The 21,740-nt window shown below is 45.5% G+C and overlaps 1 protein-coding gene across 1 annotated transcript in view; it reads right to left on the bottom strand.

The window, feature by feature from the left end:
* The window catches only part of TMEM132C (transmembrane protein 132C), a 530,618-nt gene that overhangs the window by 267,514 nt on the left and 241,364 nt on the right, over positions 1–21,740 (bottom strand). The window contains exon 3 of the mRNA XM_066603398.1: positions 259–405. Coding sequence (XP_066459495.1) covers positions 259–405 — 147 coding nt within the window. The remainder of the gene's footprint in view (positions 1–258; positions 406–21,740) is intronic.

Raw genomic sequence — 21,740 nt, 5'->3', positions numbered from 1 at the left:
TGCTCTCTGATTGGCCAATGCTGCTCGTGTGATTGGCACTTGCCAATCAGAAAGCAGTGCATAGTGTGCATTAGCTAGATAGAAAATTGCAGCCGAAAACTGTGACCAAAACCAGTAGATCAAACAGATGGTAGAAAAGAACCGGCAATATACCTCCAGCGTTTCTAGACTCAGGGTAAAATTTTGCCATGAAACTGGAGGATCACTTTAGTAATTAATTGAAGCCGTACAAACTAGAAATGAGGATGGGAGACATACCTATTCCGAGGATTAGGTCCAATTCTCTGACAAGTGACTGTTGTGGTAGCATGTTTACCACCATTGCCCAGCTCTTGCTTAACATCCCATTGTCTTGGGTCACTGATCTTCACATTTAGAATATTGACCCCTTTCTTTACCTTGGCCCTGGTGGAAAGAAGAAAAAAACAAACACATTGATTTATTCTACCAATCAATTACATGTAACACCTTTTCCACTGCATTAATACTTATCACCCAAGGAACAATAATGTAGAACATTCATTTTTTGCTGTTTTAGTATCACAAAGAGTCGTGTTTTCATGATACCCCAAAAACATTTAAGTATACTGATATCATTTAGAGCAAAAATAACAAATACCCACATATGAAATATCATAGCGTCTTCAATAACGTATGTGTCCAACTATTTCACATTATAATGCCCAATCTTATCAGGTGTATCCTATTTACACACCAAGGTCATCTTTCCTTTTAGTTTTATTGTCAGATGTTTTTACGTTTTTCAGTATTTCATTGTGCATTTTAATGCTATCTCTGATTGTGAAACACTTCAGAATATATTGGACAATATTTGTCTGTCTATCCTTGTTCTGAAGATTAATTCTCAAGTGAAACATTTGTCTTTCAACTGAATTTATGATGGTGTTCAGTATATACACCAGGTAACATGACGGAACAAAGGACACTAAAAATAATAAATATGCTATATACTGTAAGTGGACATGATGTGTATTAAACTATATTTCCTGGGATATTTAGAGACTACATTGCCTCTCTGACTGCACTTGACCAACCACATACATATTAACTATTTGCTCCGAGCATACAGAATCATTTGGGTAGCCTTTGGTAAACAGCAGAGTATGTAAAACAATGCAAATTCTAGATATTTACATGGATGCACTCACAAGAACACAAGGGCTAAAATTCTTGACCTTCTCCTCTGTATAATGCAGCTCTATAAATAGAAATATGAGCAAGTGATCATCGCTGAAGCTACAACAGCTCGTTCAGTTATTGGGAGTGGATATTATTTTAGGAGAATTTGCAGTGAGGACTTTAAAGTATCTGACCCACCTATTTCACTGGAAAAGAGCCAAAAATGCAGTACCTGATAAGGTGCAGAGCAGGCACGATAGCCGCTAAGCAGGCACAATGGCCATAAGGTCAGCACAATGGCGTTGGGTCGGCACGATGGCCGTAGAACCTAACAATATGCAGCAAGCCAGACTATAAACCAGAGGAGCTAAACTGTCCACTACAGACCTATATGAAGCCACCCACTCAACCCAGCCCAGATTGGGGAGGAGCGACTGCATGCAACTAAATCTGCAATGTGAACGATACCACAGAAGCCAGCCAATAGATGGGTGCGTCCCACAATACAGGAATACATTGCATAAAGGAAATATTGATACACACTAATAAAATGCGGGTGTTAGTTAGCATTTTGGCCAAGACGCATAAGCTGACAGGCCGAACGGCAAATCCACACTGCGTCCATCAGAACCTACACTATCTCACTGTAAAGTAAATTAAACTCACAGAGGTCAGAGGGAACACAAAAATATATTTCACTGAAAAAGAGCCAAAAATGCAATACCTGATAAGGTGCAGAGCAGGTCTGCAGTGGACCGTTTAGCTCCTCTGGTTTATAGTCTGGCTTGCTGCATATTGTTAGGTTTTACGGCCATTGTGCCAACCTTATGGCGATTGTGCCTGCCTAGCGGCTATCGTGCCTACTCTGCCAATATTACCTTTATGCAGTTTGCTATGGACTTTTGGGGGAGCCCAAGATGTCAGCCAGTGCGGCCCACTGTTGAGACACGGGGCAACCCACTGTCATATCAGTGTGAGTTGTAATCCTGTATTGTGGGACGCACCCATCTATTGGCTGGCTTCTGTGGTATCGTTCACATTGCAGATTTAGATGCATGCAGCCGCTCCTCCCCATTCTGGGCTGGGTTGAGTGGGTGGCTGCATATAGGTCTGCAATGGACAATTTAGCTCCTCTAGTTTATAGTCTGGCTTGCTGCATATTGTTAGGTTCTACGGCCATTGTGCTGACCTTATGGCGATTGTGCCTGCTTAGCGGCTATCGTGCGTGCTCTGCACCTTATCAGGTACTGCGTTTTTGGCTCTTTTCCAGTGAAATATGTCTTCCCCCTCACCTCTGTGACCTTAATTTATCTGACCCACCTAGTCGCATAGACAAGAAAGAACTACAGTACTGCTGTAACTGTTACAGAGTTGCCCACCGGTAGCCCTCTACGCGGTCGGGGCTATAACAGCTGTCAGAGCACATAACTGGCTGTCGTGAGACCACTGTCCAGGATGATTTCGATATACGTAACATTACAGAGACTGATGTGCTATGAAATCTGCATTAACCACTTTAATTAAATTGCAACCCTAAGTTTAGGGTTCATCTCTCACTCTGCAAAATATTTACTTACCTTTGATTCAGAAGCGAGGGGATTTAGGTATTTATTATTTGTACCTCAGTGTCTGTCCATTAGATATTAATTGAAGCTGCTGGGCCCCAATGAGTAACCTATAACAGGAGCAATTAATCCCTTAATAACGGGGCAATTTTTTTTCAAAACATTTTTGGTTTCTCATTTTCACTTAAAAAAAATCATAATTTTATTTTTTCCGTTGAAGCAGCTGCCTGAGAGCCTGTTTTCTTTTTTGCAGAATGAGATGTATTTTTCAATGGTACCATTTAATCTATATATATAAAATTGAATGTATGTCTGTCTGCGTGCGTGCGTGCGTGTTTGTCCTTTATGCGCTACTACACCATTCATCCGATCGCCATGAAACTTTGGGAAGTTGTTGAGTACACTCCTGGGAAGATTATAGGCATAGTACAAATATCCTACGATAAATGGCGCGCGAGCGTCGTCGAAAGTTACGCCCCCCCCCCCACGTAGATCGAATAAGTAAGCCACCTGCTATTGTGATGTCATCACTGATGTCATCAACATCGGACGCCCTTGAACATGCCCCAACATCTATATATATAAAATTGAATGTATGTCTGTCTGCGTGCGTGCGTGCGTGTCTGCGTGCGTGTTTGTCCTTTATGCGCTACTACACCATTCATCCGATCGCCATGAAACTTTGGGAAGTTGTTGAGTACACTCCTGGGAAGATTATAGGCATAGTACAAATATCCTACGATAAATGGCGCGCGAGCGTCGTCGAAAGTTACGCCCCCCCCCACGTAGATCGAATAAGTAAGCCACCTGCTATTGTGATGTCATCACTGATGTCATCAACATCGGACGCCCTTGAACATGCCCCAACATGTTCTATAAAGCTGCATTGTGATGTCATTAAGGCTCTATTATGACACGTACAGCTTGGAACCACTAGAGCACGCCAGCCAATTACCATTGGAGTTGGAAGTGGGTAAACAAGTACTAGGATATCTTCCTAAGAAGCCACAGCAGCCGGATAAATTGTATGTTCCACCCAACGGCTATTTTATTCAGCCCGCAAGGGGGAAGCAGCGGCCTACAAAATCTCATTCAGGTAGGTAGGTTCAGTTCTTGGAGGTTGGGGAATGCTTATGGGCAAGGCCTTATGTCTCATCCCAACTTAATTCTCTCACTTCCCAATGTCATAGAAACGTAAAATTTGGCACGAGCATTGATTATGTCATAAATAGGAAAAGTTAATGGGTCCCAACTCGATTATTCAATTCAAAGCGCCAAAGAATTAGCGTTCAAATTTTACGTACGGAATCTAATTCTCTCATTTCCTGATGTCATAGATAGATAGATAGATAGACTGTATGCAATAACCCTGATAGATAGATAGATAGATAGATAGATAGATAGATAGATAGATAGACTGTATGCAATGACACGTACAGCTTGAAACCATAAATACTAGAGCACGCCAGCCATTTACAGTCAGTCTCCATTGGAGTTGGAAGTGGGCAAACATGTACTAGGCTATCTTCCCAAGAAGCCACAGCAGACGGATAAATTGGATGTTCCACACAACGGCTATTTTATTCAGCCTGCAAGGGGGAAGCAGCGGCCTACAAAACCTCAGTGGTCGCTGCTGCCGTCATCTAGATATATAAAAACGAATGTATGTATGTATGTCTGTCTTCGCAGCAACGCGCGACGGGTACGCTAGTATACAATATAATAAACTGAAAAAACTTTCAAAAATTTCTAAGTTGAGTGAAAATGTAATTCTGCCTTCTTGGGGGAAGGGTGTCTTGTAGAGATGAGCGAACGTGTTCGTCCGAGCTTGATATTCGTGCGAATATTAGGGTGTTCGGGATGTTCGTTATTCGTAACGAACACCATGCGGTGTTCGGGTTACTTTCACTTCCTTCCCTGAGACGTTAGCGCGCTTTTCTGGCCAATTGAAAGACAGGGAAGGCATTACAACTTCCCCCTGTGTTGTTCCAGCCCTATACCACCCCCCTGCTGTGAGTGGCTGGGGTGATCAGGTGTCCGCCGAATATAAAAGTCGGCCCCTCCCGCGGCTCGCCTCAGATGCCGTGTGAGTTAGATGAGGGACAGTGCTGTTTGTACCGGAGCTGCTGTAGGGAAAGAATTGGTAGTTAGTGTAGGCTTCAAGACCCCCAAAGGTCCTTATTAGGGCCACTGATAGCTGTGTGTTGGCTGCTGTTAGCAGTGGCAATTATTTTTTTTCTCAAAATCGCCTCTGCAGAGCGTTGCACCCGGCATTAGGGACAGAAGAGCTGCATAGGCAGGGAGAGTGTTAGGAGTGAGTGTAGCCTTCAAGAACCTCAACGGTCCTTTCTAGGGCCATATTTAACCGTGTGCAGTACTGTGCTGGCTGCTGTTAGCTGTGCTGCATTTTTTTTTTCTTCTCAAAATCGCCTCTGCAGAGCATTGCACCCTCCATTGATACTGCAGGGAAAGAATTGTGTAGGCAGGGCCACAACACAGTTATTATTCATAGAATATACGCAGTGCTGCCTTTTGGTGGAAAAAAACTGAAAATAATTCTATTTGTCCTGCCTCTGTCCGTCCTAACGCCGGTGGACACGTGTCGGCTGCATGTGCAACGTTTAAAAATCAGACGCACCCAGCTACGTTTTACTCCTGGCTTCGCCATTTGCTTTCCTTAATTGGGAAAAAAAATACCTGCTCTGCCAGAGTTAATAACTCTGCTACCCTCACGTTCTGTGACACATTAGCAGGGACACAGCACAGTTATTAAACTTCTCATGTTCATTGAATATACGCAGTGCTGCCTTTTGGTGGAAAAAAACTGAAAATAATTGTATTTGTCCTGCCTCTGTCCGTCCTAAGGGCGGTGGACACGTGTCGGCTGCGTGTGCAACGTTTAAAAATCAGACGCACCCAGCTACGGTTTACTCCTGGCTTCGCCATTTGCTTTCCTTAATTGGGAAAAAAAATACCTGCTCTGCCAGAGTTAATAACTCTGCTACCCTCACGTTCTGTGCCACATTAGCAGGGCCACAGCACAGTTATTAAACTTCTCATGTTCATTGAATATACGCAGTGCTGCCTTTTGGTGGAAAAAAACTGAAAATAATTCTATTTGTCCTGCCTCTGTCCGTCCTAAGGGCGGTGGACACGTGTCGGCTGCGTGTGCAACGTTTAAAAATCAGACGCACCCAGCTACGGTTTACTCTTGGCTTCGCCATTTGCTTTCCTTAATTGGGAAAAAAAATACCTGCTCTGCCAGAGTTAATAACTCTGCTACCCTCACGTTCTGTGCCACATTAGCAGGGCCACAGCACAGTTATTAAACTTCTCATGTTCATTGAATATACGCAGTGCTGCCTTTTGGTGGAAAAAAACTGAAAATAATTCTATTTGTCCTGCCTCTGTCCGTCCTAAGGGCGGTGGACACGTGTCGGCTGCGTGTGCAACGTTTAAAAATCAGACGCACCCAGCTATGGTCTACTCCTGGCTTCGCCATTTGCTTTCCTTAATTGGGAAAAAAAATACCTGCTCTGCCAGAGTTAATAACTCTGCTACCCTCACATTCTGTGCCACATTAGCAGGGCCACAGCACAGTTATTAAACTTCTCATGTTCATTGAATATACGCAGTGCTGCCTTTTGGTGGAAAAAAACTGAAAATAATTGTATTTGTCCTGCCTCTGTCCGTCCTAAGGGCGGTGGACACGTGTCGGCTGCGTGTACAACGTTTAAAAATCAGACGCACCCAGCTACGGTTTACTCCTGGCTTCGCCATTTGCTTTCCTTAATTGGGAAAAAAAATACCTGCTCTGCCAGAGTTAATAACTCTGCTACCCTCACGTTCTGTGCCACATTAGCAGGGCCACAGCACAGTTATTAAACTTCTCATGTTCATTGAATATACGCAGTGCTGCCTTTTGGTGGAAAAAAACTGAAAATAATTGTATTTGTCCTGCCTCTGTCCGTCCTAAGGGCGGTGGACACGTGTCGGCTGCGTGTGCAACGTTTAAAAATCAGACGCACCCAGCTACGGTTTACTCCTGGCTTCGCCATTTGCTTTCCTTAATTGGGAAAAAAAATACCTGCTCTGCCAGAGTTAATAACTCTGCTACCCTCACGTTCTGTGCCACATTAGCAGGGCCACAGCACAGTTATTAAACTTCTCATGTTCATTGAATATACGCAGTGCTGCCTTTTGGTGGAAAAAAACTGAAAATAATTCTATTTGTCCTGCCTCTGTCCGTCCTAAGGGCGGTGGACACGTGTCGGCTGCGTGTGCAACGTTTAAAAATCAGACGCACCCAGCTATGGTCTACTCCTGGCTTCGCCATTTGCTTTCCTTAATTGGGAAAAAAAATACCTGCTCTGCCAGAGTTAATAACTCTGCTACCCTCACATTCTGTGCCACATTAGCAGGGCCACAGCACAGTTATTAAACTTCTCATGTTCATTGAATATACGCAGTGCTGCCTTTTGGTGGAAACAAAACTGAAAATAATTGTATTTGTCCTGCCTCTGTCCGTCCTAAGGGCGGTGGACACGTGTCGGCTGCGTGTGCAACGTTTAAAAATCAGACGCACCCAGCTACGGTTTACTCCTGGCTTCGCCATTTGCTTTCCTTAATTGGGAAAAAAAATACCTGCTCTGCCAGAGTTAATAACTCTGCTACCCTCACGTTCTGTGCCACATTAGCAGGGCCACAGCACAGTTATTAAACTTCTCATGTTCATTGAATATACGCAGTGCTGCCTTTTGATGGAAAAAAACTGAAAATAATTCTATTTGTCCTGCCTCTGTCCGTCCTAAGGGCGGTGGACACGTGTCGGCTGCGTGTGCAACGTTTAAAAATCAGACGCACCCAGCTACGGTTTACTCCTGGCTTCGCCATTTGCTTTCCTTAATTGGGAAAAAAAATACCTGCTCTGCCAGAGTTAATAACTCTGCTACCCTCACGTTCTGTGCCACATTAGCAGGGCCACGGCACAGTTATTAAACTTCTCATGTTCATTGAATATACGCAGTGCTGCCTTTTGGTGGAAAAAAACTGAAAATAATTCTATTTGTCCTGCCTCTGTCCGTCCTAAGGGCGGTGGACACGTGTCGGCTGCGTGTGTAACGTTTAAAAATCAGACGCACCCAGCTATGGTTTACTCCTGGCTTCGCCATTTGCTTTCCTTAATTGGGAAAAAAAATACCTGCTCTGCCAGAGTTAATAACTCTGCTACCCTCACATTCTGTGACACATTAGCAGGGACACAGCACAGTTATTAAACTTAGATTATTCATTCACTAGAGGCAGTGGGGCCTTTCGTTTTCAAAAAAGGGAAAAAATTATATTTGGCTGCAGTCTTGCGACAATTTATTTCCTGCCTGTGAAATCAAATCACTGGTAATACAGCATGCTGAGGAGTAGGGGTAGGCCTAGAGGACGTGGACGCGGCCGAGGACGCGGAGGGCCAAGTCAGGGTGTGGGCACAGGCCGAGCTCCTGATCCAGGTGTGTCGCAGCCGACTGCTGCGCGATTAGGAGAGAGGCACGTTTCTGGCGTCCCCACATTCATCGCCCAATTAATGGGTCCACGCGGGAGCCGGTTATTAGAAAATGAGCAGTGTGAGCAGGTCCTGTCCTGGATGGCAGAAAGTGCTTCGAGCAACCTATCGTCAACACGCAGTTCTGCGCCGTCCACTGCTGCAAATCCGAATCCTCTGTCTGCTGCTCCTCCTTCCTCCCAGCCTCCTCACTCCACTACAATGACACCTGCTCAGGAGCGGGAACACTCCCAGGAACTGTTCTCGGGCCCCTGCTTAGATTGGGCAGCAGCGGTTCCTCTCCCACCAGAGGAGTTTATCGTCACTGATGCCCAACCATTCGAAAGTTCCCGGGGTCCGGGGGAAGAGGCTGGGGACTTCCGCCAACTGTCTCAACAACTTTCTGTGGGTGAGGAGGACGATGACGATCAGACACAGTTGTCTTGCAGTGAGGTAGTAGTAAGGGCAGTAAGTCCGAGGGAGCAGCGCACAGAGGATTCGGAGGAAGAGCAGCAGGACGATGAGGTGACTGACCCCACCTGGTGTGCAACGCTTACTCAGGAGGACAGGTCTTCAGAGGGGGAGTCAAGGGCATCAGCAGGGCAGGTTGCAAGAGGCAGTGCGGTGGCCAGGGGTAGAGGAGGGGCCAGACCGAATAATCCACCAACTGTTTCCCAAAGCGCCCCCTCGCGCCATGCCACCCTGCAGAGGCCGAGGTGCTCTAAGGTCTGGCAGTTTTTCACAGAGACGCCTGACGACCGACGAACAGTGGTGTGCAACCTTTGTCGCGCAAAGCTCAGCCGGGGAGCCAACACCAACAGCCTCACCACCACCACCATGCGCAGACATATGATGGCCAAGCACCCCACAAGGTGGGACGAAGGCCGTTCAGCGCCTCCGATTTGCACCCCTGCCTCTCCCCCTGTGCCCCAACCTGCCACTGAGATGCAACCCCCCTCTCAGGACACAGGCACTACCGTCTCCTGGCCTGCACCCACACCCTCATCTCCGCTGTCCTCGGCCCCATCCAGCAGTGTAGTTCAGCGCACCGTCCAGCCGTCGCTTGCGCAACTGTTGGAGCGCAAGCGCAAGTACGCCGCCACGCACCCGCACGCTCAAACGTTAACCGTCCGCATAGCAAAATTCATCAGCCTTGAGATGCTGCCGTATAGGGTTGTGGAAACGGAGTCCTTCAAAAGTATCATGGCGGCGGCGGCCCCGCGCTACTCAGTTCCCAGTCGCCACTACTTTTCCCGATGTGCCGTCCCAGCCCTGCACGACCACGTCTCCCGCAACATTGTACGCGCCCTCACCAACGCGGTTACTGCCACGGTCCACTTAACAACGGACACGTGGACAAGCACAGGCGGGCAGGGCCACTACATCTCCCTGACGGCACATTGGGTGAATTTAGTGGAGGCTGGGACAGAGTCAGAGCCTGGGACCGCTCACGTCCTACCCACCCCCAGAATTGCGGGCCCCAGCTCGGTGGTGGTATCTGCGGAGGTGTATGCTTCCTCCACTAAAGCACCCTCCTCCTCCTCCTCCTCCTCTGTCTCGCAATCAAGATGTGTTAGCAGCAGCATGTCGCCAGCAGTCGGTGTCGCGCGGTGTGGCAGCACATCGGTGGGCAAGCGTCAGCAGGCCGTGCTGAAACTACTCAGCTTAGGCGATAAGAGGCACACGGCCCACGAACTGCTGCAGGGTCTGACACAGCAAACCGACCGCTGGCTTGCGCCGCTGAGCCTCCAACCGGGCATGGTCGTGTGTGACAACGGCCGTAACCTGGTGGCGGCTCTGCAGCTCGGCAGCCTCACGCACGTGCCATGCCTGGCCCACGTCTTTAATTTGGTGGTTCAGCGCTTTCTGAAAAGCTACCCACGCTTGTCAGACCTGCTCGTAAAGGCGCGCCGGCTCTGCGCACATTTCCGCAAGTCCCACACGGACGCTGCCACCCTGCGCACCCTGCAACATCACTTTAAGCTGCCAGTGCACCGACTGCTGTGCGACGTGCCCACACGGTGGAACTCTACGCTCCACATGTTGGCCAGGCTCTATGAACAACGTAGAGCTATAGTCGAATACCAACTCCAACATGGGCGGCGCAGTGGGAGTCAGCCTCCTCAATTCCTTTCAGAAGAGTGGGCCTGGTTGGCAGACATCTGCCATGTCCTTGGTAATTTTGAGGAGTCTACCCAGGTGGTGAGCGGCGATGCTACAATCATTAGCGTCACCATTCCTCTGCTATGCATCTTGAGAAATTCCCTGCAAACCATAAAGGCAGCTGCTTTGCGCTCGGAAATGGGGGCGGGGGAAGACAGTATGCCGCTGGATAGTCAGGGCACCCTCCTGTCTATTTCTCAGCGCGTACAGGAGGAGGAGGAGGAGCATGAGGAGGATGAGGAGGAGGGGGAAGAGACAGCTTGGGCCGCTGCTGACGGTACACCGGCTGATTGCCTGTCATCCTTTCAGCGTGTATGGCCTGAGGAGGAGGAGGAGGAGGAGGAGGAGGAGGAGGAGGAGGAGGATCCTGAAAGTGATCTTCCTAGTGAAGACAGCCATGTGTTGCGTACTGGTACCCTGGCACACATGGCTGACTTCATGTTAGGATGCCTTTCTCGTGACCCTCGCGTTGCACGCATTCTGGCCACAACGGATTACTGGGTGTACACACTGCTCAACCCACGCTATAAGGAGAACCTGCCCACTCTCATTCCCGAAGAGGAAAGGGATTCGAGAGTGTTGCTATACCACAGGACCCTTGCGGACAAGCTGATGGTAAAATTCCCAGCCGACAGCGCTAGTGGCAGAAGGCGCAGTACCGAGGGCAAGGTAGCAGGGGAGGTGCGGAGATCGAGCAGCATGTACATCCCAGGCAGTGCAACAGTCTTTAAGGGCCTGGCCAGCTTTATGGCTCCCCACCAAGACTGTGTCACCGCTCCCCAGTCAAGGCTGAGTCGGCGGGAGCACTGTAAAAGGATGGTGAGGGAGTACGTAGCCGATCGCACGACCATCCTCGGTGACGCCTCTGCCCCCTACAACTACTGGGTGTCGAAGCTGGACACGTGGCCTGAACTAGCGCTGTATGCCCTGGAGGTGCTTGCTTGTCCTGCGGCTAGCGTCTTGTCGGAGAGGGTGTTTAGTGCGGCTGGGGGAATCATCACAGATAAGCGTAGCCGCTTGTCAACCGACAGTGCCGACAGGCTAACACTCATCAAGATGAACAAAGGCTGGATTTCCCCAGACTTCTGTTCTCCACCAGCGGACAGCAGCGATACGTAAGCAATACGTAGGCTGCACCCGCGGATGGAAGCTACGTTCTCTCTCACCATCCAAAACGGGGACATTTCTGCTTCATCAATCTGTGTCTAATATTCCTCCTCCTCCTCCTGCTCCTCCTCCTGAAACCTCACGTAATCACCCTGAACGGGCAATTTTTCTTAGGGCCACAAGGCTCACTCAAATAATTTTTCTGAACAATTTTTATAAGTTTCAATGCGCTTAAAAGCGTTGGAACTGTAACTTGAACCAATTTTTCTTTACACTGGGCTCCCTCCAGGCCTAGTTACCACTTAAGCCACATTAACCAAAGCGATTAATGGGTTTCACCTGCCCTCTTGGCTGGCCATGGCCAATTTTTGGGATGTACATTAGTACTGTTGATACAGCAATTTTTGTGGGCCCTCGCCTACAGTGTAATCAAATTAATTTTTTGCCCACCTGCATTCCAGCTGACGTTACCTCAGCTGTGTTGGGCAATGCAATGGGATATTTTTGTGTACCGCCGGTGGGTTCCAGGGAGCCACCCATGCTGTAGGTGCACACGGAGTGTAACCTACATGTGTCCACTTTTAAAGAATCCCAGTCTGACTGGGGCATGCAGTGTGGGCCGAAGCCCACCTGTATTACGCACGACATTACTACCTCAGCTGTGTTGGGCAATGCAATGGGATATTTCTGTGTACCGCCGGTGGCTTCCTGGCACCCACCCAGGCAGTGGGTCCACAGGGAAGTATAAATGCATCTGTTTCCACTTGTAAAGAACCCCAGTCTGACTGGGGCATGCAGTGTGGGCCGAAGCCCACCTGTATTACGCACGACATTACTACCTCAACTGTGTTGGGCAATGCAATGGGATATTTTTGTGTACCGCCGGTGGGTTCCAGGGAGCCACCCATGCTGTCGGTCGACAGGGACTTCACAATAGGGAGTTGTACCTGCCTGTGTCTATGAATTAAAAAGCCCGGTCTAACTGGGGCATGCAGACACCTTGACAGAATGAATAGTGTGTGGCACATAGGTTCCCCATTGCTATGCCCACGTGTGCAGCTCCTGATGGCGGTGGCACAGGATTCTATTTCTCATTGCTTCTGTACAGCATTGTGGGCTATCGCCCCGCCCCTTTTAAAGAGGGTCGCTGCCTAGCCATGCCAACCCTGTGCAGTGTGTGCCTGCGGTCCCTCGTCATGGCAGACGCACTTCTAAATAGACATGAGGGTGGTGTGGCATGAGGGCAGCTGAAGGCTGCGCAGGGACACTTTGGTGTGCGCTGTGGGGGGGAGGGGGGGCGGTTGGGCAGCATGTAACCCAGTAGAAGTGGCAGTGGAGTGTCATGCAGGCGGTGATTGTGCTTTGTTGGAGGTAGTGTGGTGCTTAGCAAAGGTATGCCATGCTAATGATGGCTTTTCAGAAGTAAAAGTTGTTGGGAGGGGGGGGGCACTCTTGCCGGTATTCTGGCTTAATAGTGGGACCTGGGAACTTGAGATGCAGCCCAACACGTAGCCCCTCGCCTGCCCTATCCGTTGCTGTGTCGTTCCCATCACTTTCTTGAATTGCCCAGATTTTCACACATGAAAACCTTAGCGAGCATCGGCGAAATACAAAAATGTTCTGGTCGCCGATTGACTTCAATGGGGTTCGTTATTCGAAACGAACCCTCGAGCATCGCGGGAAGTTCGTTTCGAATAACGAACACCCGAACATTTTGGTGTTCGCTCATCTCTAGTGTCTTGTTTTTATCACAAACACACTGTGACAAAACTAACATGTCAACTTTAATCTGTTGGTCAGTACGATTACAATGATAACAATTTTGTATAGTTATATACCGGTAGTTCTTTTTTAAAAAAAAGAAATTGTTTTCTGCAGCCATCTTCTGGACAGCATATTTTTTTTGCTTGTAGGCTCATTTATTGCAGGATGTCCTATGTTTCTATGCGTACCATTTTGGAGTACATATATTTTTTGGTCACTCTTTATTAAAAAAGCTCAATCCTGGCATTGTATATTTTTTTTGACGATGTTCATTGTGTGGGATAAAGAATACATGACTTTGACAGATCAGATTTTTACAGATGTGGTGATACCACATATGTTTTTGCTTTTTTGTTTTAAATTTTATTCTAAGTACAGGAAAATATATGTTTTAACCCCTTCCCGCTCCTGGACGTACCTGGTACGTCATGGCAGCCTGGTACTTCCCGCAACATGACGTACCTGGTACGTCCTGGAGATAGCGCGGGATCACATAAGATCCCGCGCTATCCCGCAGCGGGAGCCGGCTGTCAGTCACAGCCGGCGTCCCGCTCCAACAGCGGGGGGGCATCGGAGATGCGCCCGCCGCTGTTAACCCCTTCCCTGCCGCGATCTAAGTAGATCGCGGCAGGGAAAGAGTTCACAGAGGGATCGCGATCCCTGTGTGTCTCCGGCCGGAACTCGCGATGTTATCGCGAGAGCCCGGCCTGTCACCATGGCAACAGGACGCCAGACACCGGCGTCCTGTATTGCCTGTGCCTATAATCGCTGTACAAGCGATAAGGCATGGCAGAGCAGTAGCTTTGCCATGCCTTATGACAGCGATCATAGGCATAGTGCTGCAAGTCCCTCAGAGGGACTCAAATAGTGTAAAAAAAAGAAAAGAAAAGTGTAAAAAAAAGAAAAATGTAAAAAAAAAATGTAAAAAACCCCTTTTTTTATGCTTTTTCTAATATTAGCATAAAAAAAGGGAAAAAAAAACTAAAACCCCACATATTTGGTATTGACGCGTCCGTAACGACGTGTACAAAAAGTTGAACACGCTTTCTATTTTGTACGACAAAAAGCGTAAAAAAAAACGCTAAAAAACAGAGGCAAAATGCTAATTTTTAGCATTTTGCCTCACAAAAAATGCAATAAAAGTGATCAAAAAAGCCGTACATTTCCCAAAATGGTACCAATAAAAACTACAGCTCGTCTCGCAAAAAATAAGCCCTCATAGAGCTCCGTACATAGAAAAATAAAAAAGTTACATGACTTTGAATGCAGCTATAGAGAAAAAAAAAAGATTTCCAAAAAAAGGGGGTTTTATTGCAAAAAAGTGTAAAAACCTAAAAAAAATATAACAATTTTGGTATCGTTGTTACCGTACCGACCCGCAGAAAAAATTTAGTGTGTCATTTATGCTGCATGATTAACGCTGTAAAAAAAAAAAAAAAAAATCTATGGCAGAATTGATGCGTTTTCTCTCCCTGTTATCATTAAAAAAAAAAATAAAAAATTTACGATATTGTCTATATACCCAAAAGTGGCACCGATAAAAACTACAGATCGCCACGCAAAAAACGAGCCCTTATACGGCCGCGTCGACGGAAAAATAAAAAAGTTATGGCTTTTGAAAAATGGAGATGGAAAAATACCAAAAAATCGCTTGGTCCTCAACGCCAAAATAGGCCATGTCATTAAGGGGTTAAAACTTGTATTATCCATTATTTTTTACAATAAGATGATTTTTCTCCCTTATTTTTGCTTTTTTTTTTGTCCCATAAAAGGGACTTGAATTAGATTGCTTATACCATATACTGCAATACTGCAGTATTGCACTATATGGTATTTCTGCTACCATTGTATTAAGACATAATAGACAGACATACATGGCAGATGCCAGTTGCCATAACTCCCAGCCAGCACCTTGTAATCTTACCTTGTGGCTGGGCATCAGCTGTCAAAGACAGCCAACACTGGCAGTATATGGAGGGGGCTCAGCCTCTGAACCCATGCCATATTGACCCCACGCACCTAGGATATACATGTACATTTATCATTTATACTGTTTACCTTCTCATGTGGGGCAGAGGGACCTTTTTGGCTCTCCCTTAAGGTCCTTTTACATGGGCTGATCATTGGGCCCAAAAATTCCTTCAAACACTTTCACCGGACAATTGCACCATGTAAAAGAACCAATGATCAGCCAGCGGACGAGTGAATGCTGATTTTCAGTGAACATAAAAATACTCATTGATTGGCTGTACATCTCCCAGGTAAATGGGAAGATATATAGGAAGCCTATGGGGTTGAACAATTGTAATTATGATTGTTTATCCCCATTACTGATTCTTGGCCTACTTGAAAGAAAATGAAATGAGTGCCAATTGACATGCATGTCGATTGGCATTCATTACAGCAAATTGAGAATTCGGCTAATGTAAAAGGACCCTTAGGCTCCAAGACACTGAGTGAAATAATACCTCGATTATAGATGTGCTCCGGACCTCTACACCAATGGTGCTTATAATCTGTACTTTTTCAGGAACAGTTTCATCTTTTTTTAAGTAAAATTAGAATACTCTGCTTAGACAGAGCTATACTTAGGCTTTCCTTCAACTTGGGTAGAGATTCAGAGTGCTCCTTCCCCCCTGTCTTCTATTGTGCACACACAAACACCTATAACCCCAGATGGACCAAAAAATTTCCTATTGCCTGTGTTCCCCACCCCCTGCACCTCCTGTACCACCCTCAACCCATTTGTGTCTAACCCAATGTACCTTATATTGTAATTGTTGTATTGTTTTGCATTTATCCATGCCTGAAAGCGCTGCGGAATAAGTTGGCGCTATACAAATAAAGATTATTATTATTATGGACCACATAAAAGATAACAGAATTTAAATAGGGTTGACAGTAACATACTCACTCTATCATACACAGGAATAAGACAACTTTACCATATACAATTAATAAATGGTACCAGTATACCTTAAAGGGGTTGTCCGGCCATGAACATCATATCTCATTACTTCTGTTTGCACATTTCCATGCACTTTGTAATGTACATTGTGCATTGAAAATGTTGCAAACAGAAGTTATTCACTTACCTTTAGGGGTGCCCCCCCTGTGTTGACCCTCGCTCGTCCGTGGTTACGACAAGAAATCGTCTGCATTTCTTGTCGGGCCGGCAGCAGCTCTCGTCGGCGCTGGAACACTCCTCTTCCCTTCCGCGCATGCGCAGTCCTTCTTTCTTCCGCCGGGACCGCGCTCTTTACCTAATCATCGCAGGGGACGCGCGCCGCCGGTCGGCGCATGCGCAGTACACTCACTTCCTGGTTTCATATACCAGAGCGGAGTGAGTGACTGCCTGCCGCTGCTGCTTGGACAAGAGCCAAGAAGACACCATCGGGACTTGAAAAGTATGTGAAAGGGGAGAAGGCGAGTAGGGGGAGTAGGGGAGAAGGGGAGAAATGTTGGAAATGTTGGAGAGATGGATGGATGGATGTGTGCACGGGGGGGGGGGGGGCGGGGTGCAGTGATGTGTGTGTGTGTGCACGGACCGGCTGACAGAAGTCCCGGGGGAAGGGGGGGGGTGTGGAGTGGGAGAGATCGATGGATGGATGGATGGATGTGTGCAGGGGGGGGGGGTGCAGTGATGTGTATGTGCATTGACCCGGCTGACAGAAGTGTGGGGGGGGGGTCATTGTGAGAGGGGCACTATGAGGGCATGTGTGTGTGGGGAAATGTTTTACTTTACTTTAGCAGGGGGCGGGGCCTGGGCAGGGAGAGACTGTAGAGCAGTTCAATAGAGGTGGGCGTGTCGTGGGCGGGGCTAGGACGTGAGCTGAGGGAAATCCTGCCTTTCATGTCTCTTACTACCATCGGGAGCGCGCACACAGAGGAGGGAGAGCGCAGGGCATGTGAGAAGGCAGCACAGAGGCGCCATCTTTGAAAGCTGCAGAGAAGATCAGAGTCTAAGGTAATAAACTGACATTGCAGCTGATCTGCCGGCCGGTTTGAGCCCCTGTATGCTGTCTGTTACTATCCTTACTGAAAGGGAAGCAGCAGCATTATAAAAATTTTTACCCTGTGTGGCCGGACAACTCCTTTAAGTAAATAAATAGTACCCCTATGCAGTCTATGTATTATTATAATGTACCTAGAATTAGCACAGCTATACTATAAACTACTGGTGTAACTATAGGGTTTGCAGAGGATGCGGTTGCACCCGGACCCAGGAGCCTTAGGGGACCCATAAGGTCTCTCTTCTCCATATAGGGAGCCCAGTACTATGAATAAAGAATTATAGTTGGGGCTCCAGTTAATGATTTTGAATTGGGGTCCAGGAGCTTCAAGTTACACCTCTGTGTTAAGGGGTTAAGAAAAGTTCAGGGGCCCCAAGATAAACATTTGCACCCGGGCTCATGAGACTTTAGCTACGCCCCTGCAGACAATTGAAAATATGTAATCATACAAAGATGTATACACACATGCGTATTTGTATACACATAAGTACAGATACAGCAATGTTTAACATGACTTTTAACGTATTATGATTAATTTCTGTGCCACATTTTTTCCCCCCTTCAATTACTTTACAATGGCTTCTGTTGTGTTAACATATGAGAACAATAGTTTCTCAATGGCTGAATGGATAACCTTCCGAGACAGGTTATTACAGACAAGTTAAAATCAGCTACATTTGTGCATATACACATATAGATACACAATACACAAACACATATACACAGATACATACACATTACACACAAACCGTATATACACACACACACATATTATTTATATATATATATATATATATATATATATATATATACACATACACACACACACTTTTTCTTAGATTTTTGCAAGATTAGGGTTCTGTTTTTTAATGAAATTCAGGAAAGGCTAAGCGTTGGAACGCCTGTACGTGAATACGCATACTGTACATACAGTATAGATTACATAGACATTATGCAAGCAGCCTGTTTTGGCTACCAACATTCTTTTGGTGTCATTTTAAAGCTAAGATCCTTGATACCATAATCAGAGCTACAGAGGTTGAAGTTTAGTCAGGAATACTGACTTTACAGCTACCAGTTTTAGTCAATGTGGAGAGGGGGAGGCGAGCCCACAGTAAAGAAGATTTGTGATTGTCCCTGTCTCAGGGAAGGGGTGACTTGAATTTTTGTTTGAGTTATCTCCTCCACATCACTCATCACTCAGAAAGTATATTTGCTCTCTGATTGTCACATATGGTGTTTTCATAAGAAAAGGAGTGAAATGAAGAGGACTTGCTCATCAAATCGCTCCTCTACATTGTTTAACCCTGAAGATGCTGCAGTCATTGTAAAATGTAAAAAACTTTTCCTCATTATGCAAGTGTCATAAACCTACACTAACGAAAAAACTAAAATTGTTATGACCACTGGAACACAAAAGGGAATATGGTTTAACGGCTCTCACACATGGTGTTGTTAAAACACCATATTTGAAATGCAGCATTTTACCACGATTTTGATTGCCTTTTTCAAACGTATGTCACTGCCATCGACCGCATGTTTTAATGCACACCATCATTGTAATGGGTGATGAAGCACGTTGATAAGTGCAAAAATGCTCAATAATAGAGCAGACAGCGCTCAAAAATCACGGTGTTTCTAAGTTCGAGAGCTGGACTGCGAGCCCCATTGAAATCAATGGGAGCGCTGTACCGCAGTAATCACAATAAAAAGCAGGCTGTGTAAGAGCAGCCTAAGGTGAAAATTAGTTCTGTCACAAAGGGGTTAAAAATTGAACTATATTATGGTAAAAATAAAATAAAAACAATTTTGAGAAAAATATGCACTTAAGGTGACTGATTTCTGCATCAATTACATTTACATAAGACTTAAATTCAAACTCTAAAATAAAAGAATGTGACATTTTTGTGAAGCTTTTTACAATTTTAGTGTGATTGTTGGGGGCTTAACAAAGTAATTCCAAACCAGATGCATAATTGAAGAATATTCTTTGCTCAGAACTTTTATAGAAACAATATATTGAATGTTCTTGCTCCATCTTCTGTAGGTCAGCACAGGATCATATCTTGATTAGTAACATTCTGCAATACTTGTGCATTAAGTCTTATTATTTGAAATGTCAGAATACTTTTTTTGACTTTATACATTCTTTATAGAACCATTTCAAAAATGAATACGCTATTACTATAGAATTATGTCAGACACACAGGGCTTAATGTAAGCTACCTGCACATCCAGATGCATTAGGTGATATAAAGAATGCGTCAGTCCATTATAAGAAGCAGTATGGCTACATTAGATTTGATCCGATGCCACTTCAATCAGTGAAGTGGCCTCATACCTGCTATTTTAGGTTTCTCATTCTGTTAAACCAATTGATTAGCAATAGAGATGAGGGAGCATACTTGTCCGAGCTTGATGCTCGTTCAAGTATTAGGGTGCTCGAGATGCTCGTTACTCGAGACGAACACCACGCGGTACTCGTCTCGATTAAACGAGCACTGACCATTGAATTCAATTGAGCTGGCAATACAGCCGGCTCTATTGAAAGCAATGGGCTGCTGGCGAGCGCGGGATGAATTTTCGGGAAGGGCTTAAAAATATAAGCCCTTCCCTGAAATTCATCCAGAAATGTGTAAAAAGTAAAAAAAAAAATATACTCTCCTTGTCCAGGCAGACGGAGTTCAGCCGTGGCCGGGCGGCAGTTCTCCTGAACTGCTGTGAGTAGTATTCAGCAGCCGGGGATTTAAAATCCCCGCCTGCTGAATGAGCTGCCTCTGATTGGTTACAGCCTCACCAATCAGAGGCAGCTCTCACTCACCCATTCATGAATTCATGAATGGGTGAGTGAGTGCTGCCTCTGATTGGCTCAGCGCAAGGACCAATCAGGGGCAGCTCTCAGCTGTCATTCACAAATGAAAACCTTAGCGGAGCACCAGTCATATACAAAAATGCTCGAGTCGACCATTGACTTCAATGGGGTTCGTTACTCGAAATGAACTCTCGAGCATCACTGAAAGTTCAACTTGAGTAACGAGCGCTCGAGCATTTTGGTGCTCGCTCATCTCTAATTAACAAAATGGTGAAATATGGACATCGGTAGGTCTTTTCATTGGATGTAGACTGGCATTGTTATGTTTGAAAGACAGTATCTATAATTCCATATGTTGATACTTTGATGTAACAGGCTTATTTGCCAGTTTTGTGGTCTTAGGTTATTAAATCACAACATCAACCAAAGTTTTTTATAGTTTTTTCCCCCCTATTTGCTGCAGCAGCCATTTTTTTGTAGTGATAACAGGACATGCAGACATATTGGTTATCACTTTTGCAGTGCTTGTAGGTTCTCAGCAATGGACCACAAATTGTCACATATTGGTTCATAGAATATGCCGATAATCAATAAGGCGATGCTTCCATTTGTCATCTTTACAAAAATGTCTGCTGCAGCTAAGTAGAAATTAGCAGCATCATTGTAAGTAAAAAATAAGCTTTAGTTACTGATGAATTCCTCGTTTACTTATAGAAAGCCTCTCTAAACTAACTAGGATTAGTGTCCATGTGTGGATAATGGATAAATAATGAAGAAAGTTATACAGGCTTTTACTGAATTCAGGCCCATATTTGCATATGAAATGTAATTTCAATTTGTCTGATATTACGGATCCTACAGAACTGTATTAGAGAGCTGCAATAATCTTATATTCTAATTTTGTGGTAATACAACTATTTATAATACCTTGTCTCTATTTTAACAATAAAAAAGATCCTGATTTTTAGGAATGTGATTAGTAGTGTCCTTGTTCTATTTTATTGAAGTGATTAACTGAGCAACTCTAATCAAGTATATTTCCATTCAACTCTGTACTATATATGATGATAGTGATCTGTTAATTCATCAAAGGAGAGAATTCGTGCATAAGCATAGTATAGATGTGCCTATAGGCAGACCTAAGGGAAGGACGTCTGCTAGTGGGAAAATACCCATAAAATACACATTGCGTAATATACAAATGCATGTTTTAATTAAAGAGGTTATCCGGGGACATAGTATTTTGCGAAACCTTGCTCAGTTTGCAGCAGTAAAATAATAGAGCACATATTTACTCTTCCCCATTCCCCCATCTTGCTAGTTCTCCGATCCCAACTGGTCTTCATTACCACGTGTAAGAAGTCAGGAATGCAAACAAGGGAAATGGAACAATACCTCTGCAGCAACACCTATTGGAAGGCACCATTCTTGCAAGTTAATGTTAGACTCTTTGTACAAGCCTCGTAACAATGACTGAGAATTGAAGGCCAAGCCAGAACCCATACTCAGACAGCTGTTTCGGGGTGTTTGCCCCTCATCAGTGTGCAGTAGGTTTCTGGCTTGGCTAGCGAGAGGCCTGTGTATGGATTATGGCTTGGCTTTCAATTCCCAGTCATTGCTACAAGATTGTATAAAGAGTCTAA

Source organism: Eleutherodactylus coqui, chromosome 5 (assembly GCF_035609145.1).
Source record: "Eleutherodactylus coqui strain aEleCoq1 chromosome 5, aEleCoq1.hap1, whole genome shotgun sequence".
In the NCBI taxonomy this organism is placed as follows: Eukaryota; Metazoa; Chordata; class Amphibia; order Anura; family Eleutherodactylidae; genus Eleutherodactylus; species Eleutherodactylus coqui.
Note: the sequence above shows the minus strand (reverse complement) of the source record. Positions and strands in the feature narration are given on the sequence as shown.